Here is a 16,694-nt window from a genome sequence, read left to right as displayed (position 1 = left end):
GGGAAAAACGCCGCTGACGCGGCCGCTGGGGGGCTCCCTTCCACTCGCCGGGGCTGACGCCTAGCGTACGCCTCATCCAACATGGCGCCCGCGCTCTCCGGAAGCCACGGGACGGACGCTCCGCCGTTCCCATGGTGCCCCGCGGCGGCGGCCATTCAAATTCCAGCGGGCCGCCGCTGCCACCGCCTAGAAAATGGCTGCTGTCGGGGGAATGGAGTCGCCTGGTGTGGTGGCGGCTCCGGGTTCTCAGGCCTCCCCGCTTCTCACGGTAGAGACGCCGCCAGCCCCGGAGCGCGGCCGTGGTGGGAGGAGGTCCCGACGAAACGCGCCGGCGGCGCTCAGCCCCGCCGTGTCTGTGGTGTTCCCGGGCGCCGTGAGCCGGGAGAGCTGCTGCCGCTTCGCCTGCGAGCTTCTGAAGCACGTCCTGCATCAGCGGCACCAGCTGCCGCTGCCCTACGAACAGCTCGCCTACTTCTGCCGGCGGGCCGCGCAGGTGGGCGGGCGGCTGAGCACTGGGGGGAAGAGTGAATTGGGACCCTCTCCAATTTTTTGCGCGTGTATTAATGTCTCTTTTGTTCTGGTTTCCAGGATGGAGATGTGATCAAGAAGACACCCTCTGTGGGCCTGGCAAACAAGAAGTGCCAGCAGGTGCTGGTGGAGCTGGAGGCAGTGCTCCAGCACCTGGAAGTGATGTTCAGCTTGACACTGGTTCCCCGTGTTCTTATTCTGCTTGGAGGCAATGTTGTGAGCCCCAAGGAGCTTTATGAGCTCAACTTGGAGGGGATCTGTGTGGGCAGCGCTGAGAAAAGCCTGAAAACCACATCCTGCGTGCGTAAGCTTTTTCACTCGCTCTTCATTGCAGATGTCTTCAGTGAACTTAAAGCTCTTCCAGTCACAAGCACTGTTGTTATGCTCCAAGGGCATCGCAATTGTGGTGTGGAATGGTTCCGGCCCAAGCTCAACTACAAAGTGCCAACCCGAGGAAGGAAACTGACTGTTAATTTGTCCTGTGATGGAGACGTTGATATAAGTGCCTCAGCTCCTCAGATTATGACTTCTTGGGAGGACTACGTATGGTTTCAAGCACCGGTGACGCTTAAGGGCTTTCATGAATGATCTGCGCTCTCTAGAATTTTAATGGAATACTGAATAATTTTTGGTGCTGCTTTAGGCAATAATTCTATCAAAGGTAATGGCATACACTTGTCTCTCTGGATCTCTTCTCTAGGGCATCTGTTGCCTACCTGACCACCTTCTTCTGCGTTCACCTCCCGACTCGTCTTTGAAAGCAAAAGCTTTTAAGGCACAGTTGCATACAGATACCATGATTCCTTAAGGAGATTAATCGATATGTTGAGTGTAAAAACTTCCCTGTGACACGCTTGCTGAACTGACAAATATTAGGTGCGGTCTTCCTGAGTTTTACTCTCCTGAGTTTTACTGCAGCCACTTCTGTTAATGATTACTGCATGATATGATTGTTTGGGACAAGATAACATATATGATTATTAATATAATTGGTTCTTACTGTGAAGGCCATAACCATTCTTTACCCCACTGCTGTGAAAGAAGACCTTTTCCTGCAGCCTACTCAGACTTGAATACTCAAGTGCTTGCCCATCTGGTAGATGATATCATTCTTCCCATAATACTGTTTCAGTTTGTTAGAAATCCAACATGGCGCTCTTCAGCAACTGGAAGCCTTCATACCTAGCAGTGTCTTATGCTGGTGATGAAATGAGGCTGAGTGGTCCTGTGAAGGCAAGGGAACGGAACACATCTTCCTATTTCTTTAGTAACTTTTAGTCCATCAGACCTGACAATCAGTTTGATATACAATTAAAACTAGGAGCAAGCAGTTTATTCTCTCCTTCACAGGAAGTTAGGACTCCTGCCTCACTGTGATAGCTATTCTCACTTAACAGAAAACAAAAATATCTTGCTTTTGGGATGGGGAGGAGAAACAAGTGCCAGAACTAGATACCTGCTGGAGGTGTCTTGAATAATCTGGATATGTGTCTATCATGTAATGAGTTAAATAGCTCCATCCATAAGAGAATCTCTAGGCTGCTGTAGTAAGGTTGCTAACTACATGCTAACAGAAGCTGTTCAAATCCTTTGAAAGGAGGTTGTTAAAAGGTGAATTAACCCTCTGTACTCAGTGCATATTTTAAGCTTTTCTGACATTTTAGCAGTGAATAAGATTGTAAAACTGGAAGGAAATTAATCTTTTTTTTTTTTAGGCTTAGAGAACACTACAAGTGCTGTTTTTTGCCTTGCTATTCATTGACAGTTAAGTAACTGCTAAAACTAGCTCTAGGAAAGAACTGCTTGAATAAAGAGAGCTGCCTTATGTCCAGTTGCTCACTTGAGAATGTAATCATTGATCTCTCGAATGAAATAACTCAAACTATTCAATAGGAGTGTTTGGTATTCTCAGGACATCTAAGCCCTTTACATTTCCACCAAAGCTGCTTGAAGCATGTATTTAAGAATGCTAGCATTTCAGTATTTAAAGAAGCTTTTGAACAGATGCTGTAGTTCTGAGGAACAAGGGGCCAGTTCCTATCTCCAGATGAGTGCAATGTTACTGCATTAATTGGTTTACATATTCCATTATACTTGAATTATGAATGCAGCAATGATATGGTGCCAGGAATAAAAGACAAGATTTTTTTTTTCATATGAAGAGTTTTAGAGTTTGAACAAGTTTATTAGTTATAATCGTTACTATCAAAATAAAATGCTGGCTTCTGTGTTGAGATTGTATTGAGTTTATTTAATCTCTTAAACTAAGGTTTCTGTGGATGGTAGAACAACTTGCTTCCATTCTATATGTGTATCTAAACTGCAGGTTCACAGCTGCTCCACCTTTCTCACAAAGTGGAAGATGTCTTGTGCCAGCAGCTTTGGTTCTTCAAAGGCAGCAAAATGCCCTCCACGCGGCATGTAAGAGTAACGGACAATGTTCTTGAAGATATTCTTTGCCCAGACCTGTGGTGTATGTGCTATCTCCTGGGGAAAAGCTGCAATGGCTGTCGGAACATATACTCCAACCCTAAAAAGACATTAGTTAACAGTATTTTCAAGATGAGCTTCTGAAGAAAGTCATTGTCACGGGCATAACTTGATCTCGTTAACTCCATGACAGATTTATATATTATCTATTATATATTATTCTGTAGAGAGAGAGTTCCCGAGACCGATTTAAACCTGAAAAGCTTGGAATGGCCAGGAAAGCACCCTCTGCCAGGCAGTAAGAGACAGCCCCACGCAGAAGGGCTAGATCCCATGTCTTCTGTAATGTATAGGGATAGGTGCCTGGAATTGGAGCATTAACACTTTAACTCCCAGTACACTACATGATGTTTTGATGCGAAATACTGAGAACCAAAACCATGACATTCATTTAAAAACCTTTTGACTCATAGCTTTTATATGAGTTGAAGAAACTTCACCACAGCAACTCTTTTCATAGTCTGTATTCTGCTGAGGAGCTTCATTGGTATTTGGATCTCCTTGACTTCAAGTGTTATATCTAAAGATGCATCAAATGAAGCCCACTTTGCACAGAGTTCAGTATTGAAAAGTTTCAGGCTTTTACGCTTTGTAATATGTGTTGAAGCCACACCTCTGTGTGAAACTCAGGAGTGAGCTAACTTATGTTTGCTCTAGAATTTCTGGTACCAGTATAATCCCTATTGAGAGGGAAAATGAATTAGTTCAGTCTACAAAAAACAAGACTTTTTTTTTTCCCCTTAAGATCAGTCACTTGCTGAGGAGTTTTGCCCACCAGTGCTTCCTAGTCAGCCTCTCTTAGAGTCATCTCAAAGACTGCAGTTGTTAAAGGTGTTTGGTTTCAAGTACTGGAAAGTTTCAAGTACTCCTGGAAGCTTGTTTCCTTAGAAAAAATCACTTCTTACACTGCTTCTACAAATTTTGCTTAACAGCTGTAGCTCATAGTTTGTTCACCTGTAAATCATATCCTTCCTAACTGTTTCAACTTGTCAGGAATGCTTGTGATTTTCTGTTTTTAGTGAACAAAGCCATGGATTACAGTTGTTTGTCTAGTAAGTCTATAGCCCAGCTGTATTCTGAACACAGATCTGAAGTACTTTTGCTAAATGTTCTGCACTGTTTTGGTGACAGACCAACTTGTGTGAATCACAGGTTTAAAAGAAAAGCAACCCTTAACTATATTGATTGAAGAAGATAACAGCTTGGCTTTTTGTTTTTCTCTAGTATAGGTTAAATTTGCAAGTGATCTAAATGCTTGTACAGGCAGGTCTGATTCAGTCTTGTTTCGAAATCTGTCTTGTACACTTCATTACCTGGAATCAGCAGTAAGGCCAGGGTCCTGGGCAAAGTTCTCCTTGTAATATCGCATTGAGGGCACAATAGATGCTGTCACCCAGTAAATCATCACATTGGTCAAAAGGTCATCGAGAGAATACTTGCTAGTGAGAGAAAAAAGATTCAATATAACTGTGAGCTGTTACTCAACATACTACATTGGGCTTGTGCTCTAATAAGCTATTGGTCTGCTGGTTCTCCACTGATTTTCAAGCAGCAAATCAATTTACATTCACCAGCCTGAAGCAAAGCTTCCTAGTACTGAACCAGTAGCTTGCAGGCAGTCTACTATAAGCTTAAACTTCTACTTAACTACTTGTAATCTTTCATCCTTAAAATTCAGCTTCCACCGGCCAGTCTTTTGTCCATCTCCTTATCAGTTATCATCAGTTGTTTTTTTAAATGAGTTTTCTTACAGAATGGTGTTTGTTTTCTTACCTTTCCAAGCCTCCATCATCTTTACGCAGGAATGATTTATCTGTCCATGTAGAGAATTTCTCCAAAATATATGCAGCAAGCCCCACAGGGGAATCATTCAATCCACAACCTAATGCAAGTGAAGAACAGCAGAGCTCTTACATTTGCATGGCCTTATAATACTTCAAATTTCATCACCTTTGACATGATTTAGAGTGGAGTACTGCGTTACCTGTTCCTGCTATTGGAGAGCACTAACATGATATAAATGTAGCATGTACGCAGCATATTATCTTCGTGTGTTATTGCAAAACAAGGATACTAATTACTTCAGTAGTGATAATGAGGCTTGTGTATCTTTTGGTGTATTTTAGCTTGACTTTGTAGAAGATAACATACACTGCTGTTTCAGTGTAATTACGCACATGTCTAATTGAGTTTGTGCATTGGCACAAGAGTTTCCCCTGCAACATCAGTTCTAGGGTAATATGCTACAGGTTGAAATCATATAAATGCTTTGGCCAGCCAGCAGTAGTTGAGGCCTAAATCTAACACACAACCCATATGGAGATGAACTAAGGGCTGGAAGCTGTCTCTTGACCACTGTTAGTAAGTGTCTGTGGATTACACACTCAGAGTAGTCCTGTTTGCAGCCTGTTATTTAGCCTGTGCTGTATCTTACTTACTGCAAAATGTGCTGTGAGGAAAAAAAAAAAAAAAACCTATAAATTTGCTTTAAACCTGCCTGATGGGAGCTACACTGATAATGCAGTTATTTCTTGAAACTGAGTAGGGCGCATACAAGTTTCCTATTCTTTTTCTACATCCCACTCTTCCACTGTGCCCCCAAGTCCCTGTGTTGTTTTGTTTTTTTTTCCTTCCCCGTCAGGTCAGAATCCTAGACTGTATACAGTTTTTGTATGGAAGCTGCCTGATCATTTCAATATTCCTTTTTTCTCCTTTCTGTATTCTAAAACATACTTATAAGTAGGGTCAACAGGGATGCAATGGATTCCAAATATCTTTGTTGTTTTCTTAGTCTCTTTTTGCTTTGACAGACTGTAAAATGCTCTTGAACTCTGACTGAGCTGGCTACATTTCAAAGAACTAGTCATGACTCATGGTTTTCCCCATGGCAGCAGCCAAACTAGAGTGGACTGTGATTTTCTTCCCCTAATTGCTTTGTACTTTGTTGACATCAAGTTTTATAGGCCAGTTCAATCAGCAAGTCAATTAAATGCTTTTGCAACTCTGTGCAGTTATCTTTAGATTAAACCAAACCTTGGATAGTGGTCAACTTTTCATTTAACAATTAACTTTTCTCTGTACAGAAATTAGAATCATGCTGAAATGTGCCAATGCAGATTTTTGTTCTAATCACCCTTCTCCTGCAACTTGCTTGCTTATTCCCATGCTTAGATTTCCATTTTAGCCAGTTACTAATCCAGGAACTAAATCCTTTTCTTTTTGGGGAGCATCAGAGGAGAAACTTCAACAAAACTTTGTTTAGAAACTGAAACACTTTACATTAATGGATCCACTGCTCTTTGCTTCCACAAAAGCTCTGTTTTGTGAAACATTTACAGGTGGTAGTATCATGGGGAGATATTTTCTTTTCTATAAAATAACTCTGCTATCTTACTGAGACTATACGTACTGGTCTCTGTTTTTTCCTGGGCTAATTCTCCATTTGGCTCTTAAAAACAAACAAACAAACATAAAACAAAATGATTCCATGACATCAACTTACTTTTGTATGCTAAGTTGTACAGAAAGATTGGCTGATCTCTGCTATTACTTATTTAAAATGAAGTATTTCTGGAGCTAGTTTTAAATTTGATATGAAAAATGTATTTGAGGAAAATGGTTGCTTAAAATCTGGGAGTCCTTCTGCTTAAGTAAGTAGTAAATCTTCTTTTTTGTGTAATGGAAAGCCGGATTTGAATTTAATTGCATGTTTTTACCAACACTTACTGAAGGTTATAAGTTAGCCTTTCATTACTTACTGCTTTGTCCTTTTAAACATGCAGGTTGGATTGCAGGCTGCTTTGTGCTGTCACTTTAAAACAAACACTTTGAGCTTTTTTATTTGTACTGACAGCAGGTTTAAACAGGTTGACACAGCTATACTTTGATCAAAGTAGTAATCATTTGTGGAATGACAATTCACACAACAGTCACATTATGCACTGTGCTTTTATGGGTGCAGCACATCAAACTGAATATCATACTTGGAAGAGATAATTCAGAATCAGAAATCAAGAATCGTAGTGTAATTTATATTGTTTGACTATCAGGAAAGTACATGAATGATAGTAAAAGCTGGCATTATAACACTGATGTAAGCCTCATCATTTTAGCATGTCTTTCTGATTGCATATTGAAAAGTAGGAAACAGTGAACCTGCTGAAGTAGAAACACCAGCAAAAGAAACACTTTCTCAATCAAAGACCCTTTCAAAGCATGCATGTCTAATTATTTCCAGCTATTTCTGGTGTGCATTTTTTAAATAATTGTAGACATTAGGATAAAACAATTAAGAAAATAAAATGAAATTAGAATATTTTAAATGTACACAAAAGAATTACTCTGCAATCTAAAAGGGACAAAGAAAAAGCATTCCTATACAAAGGAAAACCAAACACACATAGTCAAAAAAATATATCCCTCCCTGAAGCTAACTGGTGCAAAAGCCATCTGGCTATACTTTGTTCAGGGGTCAGCAGTTCTCTAAGTTTCAGTTTGATTTCCTTTTCCAATCTAAAGTTAGCCTTTTAGTAGTCAGGAAGCCAAACAGAATGACTTCAGAGCAATTTCAGAATAATTGAGCATTCAGCAATTGAGAATAATCTTAGCCTCTTCCCTGGCTGTGCAGTGTGACCTCCACGCAGATCACATCTAATGGTTACTGCTGAAAGTATCTACTTATGCTGTACATCTAGGAAGTCAAGTTAGCTTCTTAAGGTTGGGAATACTCTCCTCAAGTTGCCCAGACTAACACACTGTCATTTCAAAGGGCTTGCAATTTCACCTCTATTTGTGCCTCACTGAGACTGATCTCCAAGAAGAGACATCAGGCTGTGGCCTTTTTTCTGACTAAAAGAAATAAACAAAAATCCAAACCAATAAACTCAAACCCTATATTGCATCCCTCTTTTTATTTCTTCAGTGCTGTGATGAGTTCAAGCAACAGACTAGGTGTTATTTAGTAGAAACTCATACCAAAATGCTGAATTTTTCAATGAATGGCCAGGCTGAGGCACTATTCATTTTGTAATCTCTGTTAGCGACATCAGTTGGAAGCAGTTCTACTGCCATTTTGGATGAGGGTTTATCTCAAGACAGGAGATCTTGTAGTCCTTACCTAGTGGGAGCCAATTAAAAAAAAAAAAACATTTAACTTTTCTAAGATGGCCATCATTCTTACACACTGGTACCACTGACTGTCAGGCTTCTGCCTTCTAAGATTTAGGGCTGAGTCTGCCTTTCAGCAACTTCCACATTGCACTCGCTTATTATCTTTTTTCTTTTTTTCCACTTGTTTGTATTTCTAGAAGCTTCAGTTTTAAGACTCTATGCTTCACTTTAAGAGTCTTCTGCAAAGGAGTTATTTTCCCAAGAGTAGCAGCATACTGTTTTAACCAGTTTGGAGAGTGATATTTGCAGTGTCCATCTTTTATAAGCTGCTCATTCAAACTTTTAGATCTTTTAGATCTTAGTCCTATACCTTGCATTCATTCATCAGAACGTATTGCTTCTGAAACATAATCAGCCTTTGTTCAATGATGAGTTTTTTTTATACCATTGGCAGTTGGTATACAGTATACAGCAACATGGGGAGGGTTCATTACCTGCAGTGTCTGGTTTGGTGGCTTGGATGTGTAAGTATCCAGATTCTCGCAGAATGTCAAATACGTTCTTCTGCATGAAAGGGTACATCCGGCGAACATCTTCCCTGGTGAAGCCTACAAGCCATGGTAGGTAAGTCCCAAGCATCACTTGAATCACCTTTTTCAAGCCTCGTACGCTAATGAAGACGAGATTCAGATGAAGTCCTTTCACAGACCTAAAATCAAATTCAGGAATAGAGTGTTAAAATTTCTCTCTCTGAATTTTCTAGAAAATAAGTCTGATTGGAGCTGTGAAGGAAGGATTTCAGTGAACCAAATATATAAAGCCCTGAAAGGTTCATCAAAGGTGCAAAAAGGAGGGAAAAAATTAAAAAGTACAGCTGGTTCCACCTCTTCAGCTGTGTTATTTATATGATGCCAGTTTCAGGCACTATTTACAGATATGGCATATCCACATTGGTGGCTCTGGCTGTTGGTTCATTCTACACTGTAGGCAACTGGTTGTGTTGGGTACTTTCTAAAAGGCTTTCTTAGATCACATGCTGTGAAGCATAACTGCAATCCAGAAGAGTGAGCTGAGCAGCAGCCTAATGGCTTTAAGAGCTTTCTCCCTCTATCTGTTCTTTGACATAAGTACAGCTGTGGTGGCACTCCTCTTGTTAAATGCTAAATGCTCTGCTGTGATACCATCTTCCAAAGAAATATTAAGTTTCTTTTCTGTCTTTCTCAACTTTGCATAGGTACACCCAGCTGCTGAAAGGATGAGCTCCTTCAACTCCCTTTGCTACTCACTGTGGCAGCATCTGGGACATATTTGTTGTAACACGAGATCCCCAGTCTCCTCCCTGTACGTAGTATTCCTTGAAGCCCAGTCTCTTCATCAGCTTGTGAAATATCCGAGCAGTTGCAAGGGTATCAAAACCTGCACATTAAGAAAAGCACCACACATTTGTTCTAGCATGTCCTGGCCAGAGATCATGACTCAAATGTGCTGCTGTGAAGACACAGTGTACCGTACTGCTCCTCCTCACTCTCTGAGGACAGAGAGAACACTAGTTCTTGTAAATTCAATGCAAAGTCGAGAAAAGAGAGAGTTGGTTGCCAGCTACCATTGCCTTCCAAATCTCTAAACTAGCCCCAGAGCCTCAGTAACATTGGTGTTGGCGCAGAGCCAAGTTTCATGAACTTCGGACCCAGGATCTGCCTTCCTGCATTCACAGACTGCAGCACACAAAGGACTGGGGGATGGCTGAAGTGTTACACCAAAAACCTGTGATTCCAGCAGAGCCTTTTCATCACTTACCTTGCTGGTGTGGTGCCTCTGAGAAGCCATAGCCTGGTATGGATGGGCAGATGACCTCAAACACCACATCACCACTGTCCAGGCCATGCTTGGTTGGATCCGTGAGTAGAGGGATGATCTTGTAGAACTCATAGAAAGAACCAGGCCAGCCATGGACCATCAGGAGAGGCTGAACAGCTTTTCCATGAGGGACATAGGAGGGCTTCACATGGATAAAATGGATATCAATCCCTGCCAGACATCCAAGACAGAAAAGTTAAGTTCTGGCTCCTTCTCAGTTTCTTCTCTGGACTCTGAAGAAAGAGGTTAGCAAAATAGCAATTAGTAGAAATTACACAATCATCCCACATCAGGAAGATGACTACCTGAAAGGGATGTCCAGTATTATACTTACGTAACACCTTTTGCCTATAGGTGGAGGTGTCAATCCTAACCCCAGATAGGAGGGTCACAGCAGACTGAACATCCTTCCCATGAGAAATTAGTTTCACAGTAATAGGCAAAGCCATGCTTAAATACAAAGCATAATGCAGGCAAGACAAACGCAAGACCACAGAATGGCATGAAAAAATACTCTGGGCTCATAGAATGGATACATTTTGCAGCTTTTAAAGGCAGTTTCAAGGCAACAGCAGAGGAAAACCTCACAGTTAAATAGCACAGGGTCAGGGCCAGAGGAAGGCCCTCTTGAAGCAGACCTAAGTTTATTGCTGATACATGGCGCTCATGATCTGTACAAGCTTATTAATAGTACAGCCTACACGAGAGATATTTCCCTTACATCACTAAGCTATTACATACACGTAAATATTCTAACATCTTAAACTAGCCATCAGGACTGAGCATCCAGAAGCTCCTTTTCCCATGTATGCTACTGGCAAGAGCAAAGCAAGGCCAGGAGAGGCAGCTAGGGAAGTGCTCTGTGGTGTAACAGGGAGGCACAGTGACCCACTCACCTTCGATGGTGGTACGGAAATGAGGGTACTTGTTCAGGATTTCCACTTGCTTGTGCCAGTCAAACTTGTTCCTCCAGTAGGCCACCACTTTCTGCAGGTAGTCAGAGTTGAAGCCATAGTTGAAGGCTGCCCCTTCCAGCGGAGGTGCGTAGCGAGCCTGGTCGAGGCGGCGGTGCAGGTCCTGCAGAAGGAGTGAGGCTGCCCAGATGCCCATGTGTGCACTGCACCAAGGCAAGCATATGCAGGAGCCAGCCCTCCAGGCTCCACCAGCTTTTAGACCTCTACCTGTTAGACAATTATCCTGGTTGAAGCAGAGCTCTAAGTGATCTCCTCAGTCACAGGGAATATACTTTTCTATAGGTTAACAATTCTCCTAATGCACTCAGGATTACAAGGCCTCACTCTTACCTTACTGTTAACTTTGTGCTAGGAGCTTTCAGGCACTGTTGGATGGGTAAAGAATACGAAAGGGTAATTAAAGATTGGGCCCAGCTGCCTGTTGCTAGTTGGCTGGGTTGGCTGGATCACTAGGGGCAGGTGCTGCAATTCATTAGGAAGACTCTCTTTGCTCTTCCAGGTGTTCTCCTGTAGGAGCCTCTGAGCCCTGCCCTGTTCTACCAACTTCTGTCCCTACACCCTCCCACTCTGCCCCACTACCTGCAGACCCACTGTCAAACTCTACCTCAATTTCTTCATCAGATGTTTCAATCTTGAAGGGGCGGATGCTTTCATCTTCTTTCCCTTTTAGAGGTTTTTCACCTGAGCCCCACCATCCATCACCCATTTCAATACTCTTGATCTTGCGTCTAGACATCAGCCAGCAAACCAGCATCCCTCCAACACCCACAGCAGCCACAGGGACCAGGACTGCATTCTTCTGAGAATTCTGAAAAGACCTAGGGATGCATAACATTTGCATTCAGTTCAAGGATAGCAGGACAATGCCGAGGCTTGTTTCCACATTGATTTGGTCCAAGAAGCAACACATTTTTAAAAGCACCATAGAGTCAGCAGGGTCTAAGTACTTCTTTTGTTTTTGATGTTCACAGGCAAGATATGGAACAACCTCTTAGATGAATTCCACAAATACTGGCTCAGGAATCTAGAACCAACGCAGAGATATTAAACTCTAATAACAAGAGTGTGAAGACTAGAAGCCTCAAGGTTACATCTACCAGTGCTCATTAGGGATCTCATTCTCTGCTGGTCGTGACTTGCTGATCCAAGGTTTCCTTGGCCCTCTCCTCATGAAGCAGGATACCATGGGGGAATAGGGTCAACAGGATATGTGCAAGTCTATTTTAAGGAAGGTACTCAAGTGAATGGGATAATAGTACATAGATTCCTCCAGGAATGAAAACTGCAAAAGCTGAGGGGTGAGAGCAGAGAAAAGGGTCTTCAGCTGCTACTGGGAGCTTGGTGTGCCCCCCTTGGCAGTGCTTTATATGTAGCTTCCCTACAGATTCGAGTAGCTTTTAGGGCAAAGCTGGCCCTCTAATGTAGTCGTACACAGGTAAAGATCTCAGACTGTCTTTTTGGTACCTCTATTTCTGTTCCAGTCATGAAATACCCAAAAGCTGAGTCACCACTTGGCTTTAACAGACATGCAGTATGTTCCAAAGCTGTTCAATTGTGACAGCAATCGTTCCAAAATGTTATGTACCTTCATGTCCCTCAAACCTGAGTGTCAAGGTCTCCAGCTTCTCCTGGAGATTTGGAGAAGTACCTTTTGTAGGAGGCTGCAAGAAGTCTTTGAACAATGAAGATTTTGTCACTGTAGTCAAATGGGGTAGGGAAAGGACTATGCTGTGTCTCAGCCAAGTTGTTGATGAAAAGTGGAGGTGTCAGCAAAGAACAGCTATTTCACTCACCTGATGTGGGACAAGATGCTCTCCCTGCAGAAGAGAAGGAATGAGAAAAAAAAGATCCTTACAGTGTGATAGTGTTGTCTGAATGATACCAATCCTTAAGGACAGTGCAAAGGATTGCTAGCACGATTTACTGCCCAGCCATGCCATTGCAAGCTGCTTAATCGTGTGAGTACATCCACAATTTTTCTAATACTTTTGGATGCAATTGAGAGGGAGGACCTCAGATAATCGCTTTTACACAATGAGACCGTTTCTTGGCTGCATTTTAGCTAGATAGCTTGTTTCCATAATATTACTTCCTTTAGCACAAATTAGATAAAAGGCCATAAACAAAGGGATAGGTGTCCTTGCAGTCTTTCATCTTACACGTGGCTGTGATACTCCAGCCAAGAAAGTAGGTTTGACTACTGAAGAGAGATAGGAGTGCAGCCCTGCAGTGAACTGTCAAGATCAAGGGTCATCCTGCTGCTAGCCGCACTGTGCTCATTATGCCAAAGGACTGGTACGAGGAGAAGCTTGTGGGACCTTTATCTGCTCAGATTTCAGTGAATTGCTATACTTTTGCTACTTCTGACTAGTCGGAGCTGGATAGTGAGCTTTTACATCTAATCTGCCTGGGAGGAAAATAAACATCTCCCTTGGTTCTCCTTTAGCCTGACAGATTGCCCCATAAGAAAAGCAGAGTCAAAACCAGAAAAACCAGAAATGACAAGAGAAGGTCTTGTTACTGTCTCTGCCTTAAGGTAGGCAGCTGAAGAAGGGAGTAATTTGGTGTCATAATTAAGATATCTTGAAACAAAATAAGGGCATGAAGTCCCATGAAAACACGTGCCTGCAGGCTGTTTCTTTTTACCTTGGCTCCAAGCCAAGGCAAAGACACTGCTGCAAGCAGTGTCACCCTCCAACTGTAGGAGGCTGAAAAGCTTATGGAACAGGTAATATTATCCCCATGCACTTACATCCTACACCTTAGTGAGTGAGAGGCATGAAACAAGATATCATGGCAACGGCACCAGCTCAACATTGATAAAAAAAATAAGTGTGCTAGACACAGCTCTCCAAGCAACAGAAAACAAGGCTTGGTCTAGTAAAATCTCCTCTCCAGTCACGTTCCGGAGAAGTCAGCTGCATGCTCCCAACACCCTCCAATAGCCCGCCTCTGCCTGGCTTATCCTGTAGTGGTTTCTCCCACCCCAGCCCCAGCTGAGTCCCACATAGGTCCCTCGTCATGCTAAAAGGCGTCTCACCAGGCATTGGGAAGGACCTCCTGCCACATGTCTGTCTGCTCCTCCTTGCCTTGCTGCAGTTTCGAGTAAAGCAACACGAGCGTCTCCTCTGCTGGCTTCCTCCTTGGCACTGATGCACTCTCGTACATTGGTGCCACCTATTGACTAAATATGCACATGCAAATTAGGTTCAACAAAGTTAAACAGGGGCCGATACAAAGTCCTGCATAGGGAGGGAATAGCTGTGTGCACTAGCGTGGGCTGAGTGCCAGATACATACAGAAAGCTGCTGTTTAGAGCCTGGTTTGAGGTCAAGATGAATCAAAATCAACAGGGGGACCTCATGGCAAAGGTTAGCTGTGTATGGGGCTATACAGCAAGCACGCTAGCCAGCAAGCTGGGGTAAGGGATGCTTCACTCTGGTACTTGAGAGATCATCTCTGGGAGTACTGTGCCAAGTTCTGGTCTTACTGGTAAAGGAAAGACCAGAGTGAGTCCACTATTGGGGCACGAGGCTGGCCAGGAGCTAGAGCATATGCTGCATGAGGAGAAACAGAGCCCTACGCTTGTTCAACATGAAGAAGAGAAGGCATAGTGTGTGTGTCTATTTTGCAGCAGACAAAACAAAGCAAAACTATATAAAAAAGGAAAACTTAAATTTTCTCATGTATGACAGAAATCAGTGGTTTTTTTTTAGCGTAAGAAACTAGATTTTATCTCCCTACTAGTCAATTAAATCCTGCTGGATAGAGGCTTCTGCTTCCAAAATTGTTGCACGCTGCTGTTGCTATGTTTCAGTCCAGGAATAGCTATATTGCCAGAGGGAACGATTCTTCTCTCCATGCAGTGCTCAAAGTGAAGTGCCATCACCAGCGAGATCTGTGATGATCAGCTCTCCTGTTACTGGGGTGTATATGAAGTCCCTGGGCTGCCAGAACTGTGGAAAATAGGAGGAAAACTGTAAATCCTTCATTTGGTCAAAGTTCAATTTATTGCTACACCAGAGCTATTTGTGGTTATGCCTTTCTGGGATCACTTAGCTTTAAGGTCTGATTTCCAGAAGTAAAGATCGAGAGCCCGTCTAAAATGCAGGGTGTATACAGGAATACACATACATACAGGAATGTTGTGAGTGCTCGCACCAAATAGACCCAGGGGGTCCAGAGGCAATCCTCCCTGCAGCAGTTCGACCGCTTCAAAACAAAGATTTTTCTCCTTCTCTCTTACAACCTCTAGTGGCGAAAACACGCAACTTTAGGCAGAAACTGCTTGCTGGTGGTGTCAAGGCAGCCTCCCTGGAGCCTGTGATGCGTGTCCCATAGACGCAGCGATCAGAGGAAACGACCTAGAAGAGTGTCTCAGAGCATCTTCCTGCACTGGGGCAGGACCCCTTATCCTCAATGACGTTTTATCAACCCTTTGTTCATCACCAATCAGCTGTATGCCTGCAGCACTGGTAGAAAATATGCACGCAGAAATGTAAATGTCATATATTTTTTCCCCCGCTTGTTTTAAAAGCTGGATATAAGCAGAAGCCAAACACACGATAACCTGCCACCTCTTCTAGGAGGTTTCAAAAAGCCCAAGTAGCACAGAGGCACTCACAGCACTTCTGCGAATACTGAGTGCCCTCTGGTGGGCACAAGAGCTCATAGTTGACATAATGGTGTGTGGAAACGGGATGTTTATGAATGGTCTCCTGTATCCTGTCCTGTACCAGGGACCTTCTACAATGGATGTCACTGGCTGGATGGATGGGGGGAGAGCAGTGAATGTAGTCTACTTTGATTTCAGCAAGGCGTTTGATACTGTCTCCCACGACATCCTTATAACAAAGCTGAGGAAGTGTGGGATAGATGAGTGGACAGTGAAGTGGGTTGAGAACTGGCTGACTGGCAGAGCACAGAGGGTTGTCATTAGCGGTGCAGAGTCCGGTTGGAGACCTGTAACTAGCTGTGTTTTTCAGGGGTCGGTGCTGGGTCCAGTCTTGTTCAACATCTTCATCAATGACCTTAATGAGGGGATAGTGGCCACTCTCAGCAAGTTTGATGATATGAAGTTGGGAGGATTGGCTGACACACCTGAAGGGTGTGCTGCCATTCAGCGAGACCTGGACTCTCAGAGGCTGGAGAGCTGGGCAGTAAGAAACCAGATGAGGTTTAACAAAAGCAAGTGTACAGTCTTGCATCTAGGAGGAATAATTGCATGCACCAATACAGGCTGGGGGATGAGCTGCTGGAAAGGAGCTCTGCAGAGAGGGACCTGGGTGTCCTGGTGGACGACAGGTTGGCCATGAGCCAGCAGTGTGCCCTCGTGGCCAAAAAGGCCAATGGCATTCTGGGGTGCATTAAAAAGAGCGTGTCCAGCAGGTCGAGGGAGGTGATCCTCCCCCTCTACTCCGCCCAGGTGGGGCCTCATCTGGAGTACTGTGTGCAGTTCTGGGCTCCCCAGTACAAAAAGACAGGGATCTCTTGGAAAGAGTCCAGCGGAGGGCCACAAAGATGGTGAAGGGCCTGGAGCATCTCTGCTATGAAAAAAGGCTAAGTGAACTGGGTCTGTTTAGCCTTGAGAAAAGACGACTGAGAGGAAACCTGATCCAGGTCTATAAATATCTAAGCTGTGGGGGACAGAGTGGTGAGGCCAGACTGTTTTTAGCAGTGTGTGGAGATAGGACGAGGGGAAACGGCCAGAAACTGCAGCATAGGAAGTTCCGCACA

At 43.4% G+C, this 16,694-nt stretch overlaps 2 protein-coding genes across 3 annotated transcripts; one reads left to right on the top strand and one right to left on the bottom strand.

The window, feature by feature from the left end:
• Nucleotides 1-83: 83 nt before the first annotated feature.
• Nucleotides 84-2,762, top strand: MAD2L1BP (MAD2L1 binding protein). Its single transcript, XM_003203943.4, has 2 exons — nucleotides 84-493; nucleotides 589-2,762. Exons 1-2 carry the CDS (start codon nucleotides 194-196, stop codon nucleotides 1,114-1,116), a joined length of 828 nt encoding a protein of 275 aa, XP_003203991.2. The 5' UTR covers nucleotides 84-193; the 3' UTR covers nucleotides 1,117-2,762.
• LOC100539493 (epoxide hydrolase 1-like) lies at nucleotides 2,759-14,141 on the bottom strand. Of its 2 annotated transcripts, XM_019612778.1 has the most exons (10): nucleotides 13,999-14,141; nucleotides 12,752-12,775; nucleotides 11,563-11,776; nucleotides 10,881-11,061; nucleotides 9,925-10,155; nucleotides 9,414-9,543; nucleotides 8,622-8,836; nucleotides 4,792-4,900; nucleotides 4,332-4,457; nucleotides 2,759-3,058 (listed from the first exon to the last, which is right to left on the bottom strand). In XM_019612778.1, the coding sequence occupies exons 1-10, from the start codon at nucleotides 14,124-14,126 to the stop codon at nucleotides 2,857-2,859; spliced, it is 1,560 nt and encodes a 519-aa protein (XP_019468323.1). In that variant the 5' UTR covers nucleotides 14,127-14,141; the 3' UTR covers nucleotides 2,759-2,856. The 2 variants fall into 2 exon arrangements, with proteins under 2 accessions (XP_019468323.1, XP_010705197.1); XM_010706895.2 differs by lacking the exon at nucleotides 12,752-12,775.
• Between the last annotated feature and the right edge of the window lie 2,553 nt (nucleotides 14,142-16,694).

This window comes from Meleagris gallopavo, chromosome 2 (genome assembly GCF_000146605.3).
Source record: "Meleagris gallopavo isolate NT-WF06-2002-E0010 breed Aviagen turkey brand Nicholas breeding stock chromosome 2, Turkey_5.1, whole genome shotgun sequence".
NCBI classification, from domain to species: Eukaryota; Metazoa; Chordata; class Aves; order Galliformes; family Phasianidae; genus Meleagris; species Meleagris gallopavo.
The sequence above is the reverse complement of the archived record's forward strand: the minus strand, read 5'-3'. Positions and strand labels throughout refer to the sequence as shown.

Coding starts and splice junctions, on each gene's coding strand:
- LOC100539493 (XM_019612778.1), bottom strand. CDS start 14,126: ATGTACGAGAGTGCATCAGTGCCAAGGAGGAAGCCAGCAGAGGAGACG. Junction 11,777..12,751: donor AGCATCTTGTCCCACATCAG/GTGAGTGAAATA, acceptor ATGCATCCCTAG/GTCTTTTCAGAATTCTCAGA. Junction 4,901..8,621: donor CACCAAACCAGACACTGCAG/GTAATGAACCCT, acceptor CACTTGCATTAG/GTTGTGGATTGAATGATTCC.
- MAD2L1BP (XM_003203943.4), top strand. CDS start 194: ATGGCTGCTGTCGGGGGAATGGAGTCGCCTGGTGTGGTGGCGGCTCCG. Junction 494..588: donor TCTGCCGGCGGGCCGCGCAG/GTGGGCGGGCGG, acceptor TCTGGTTTCCAG/GATGGAGATGTGATCAAGAA.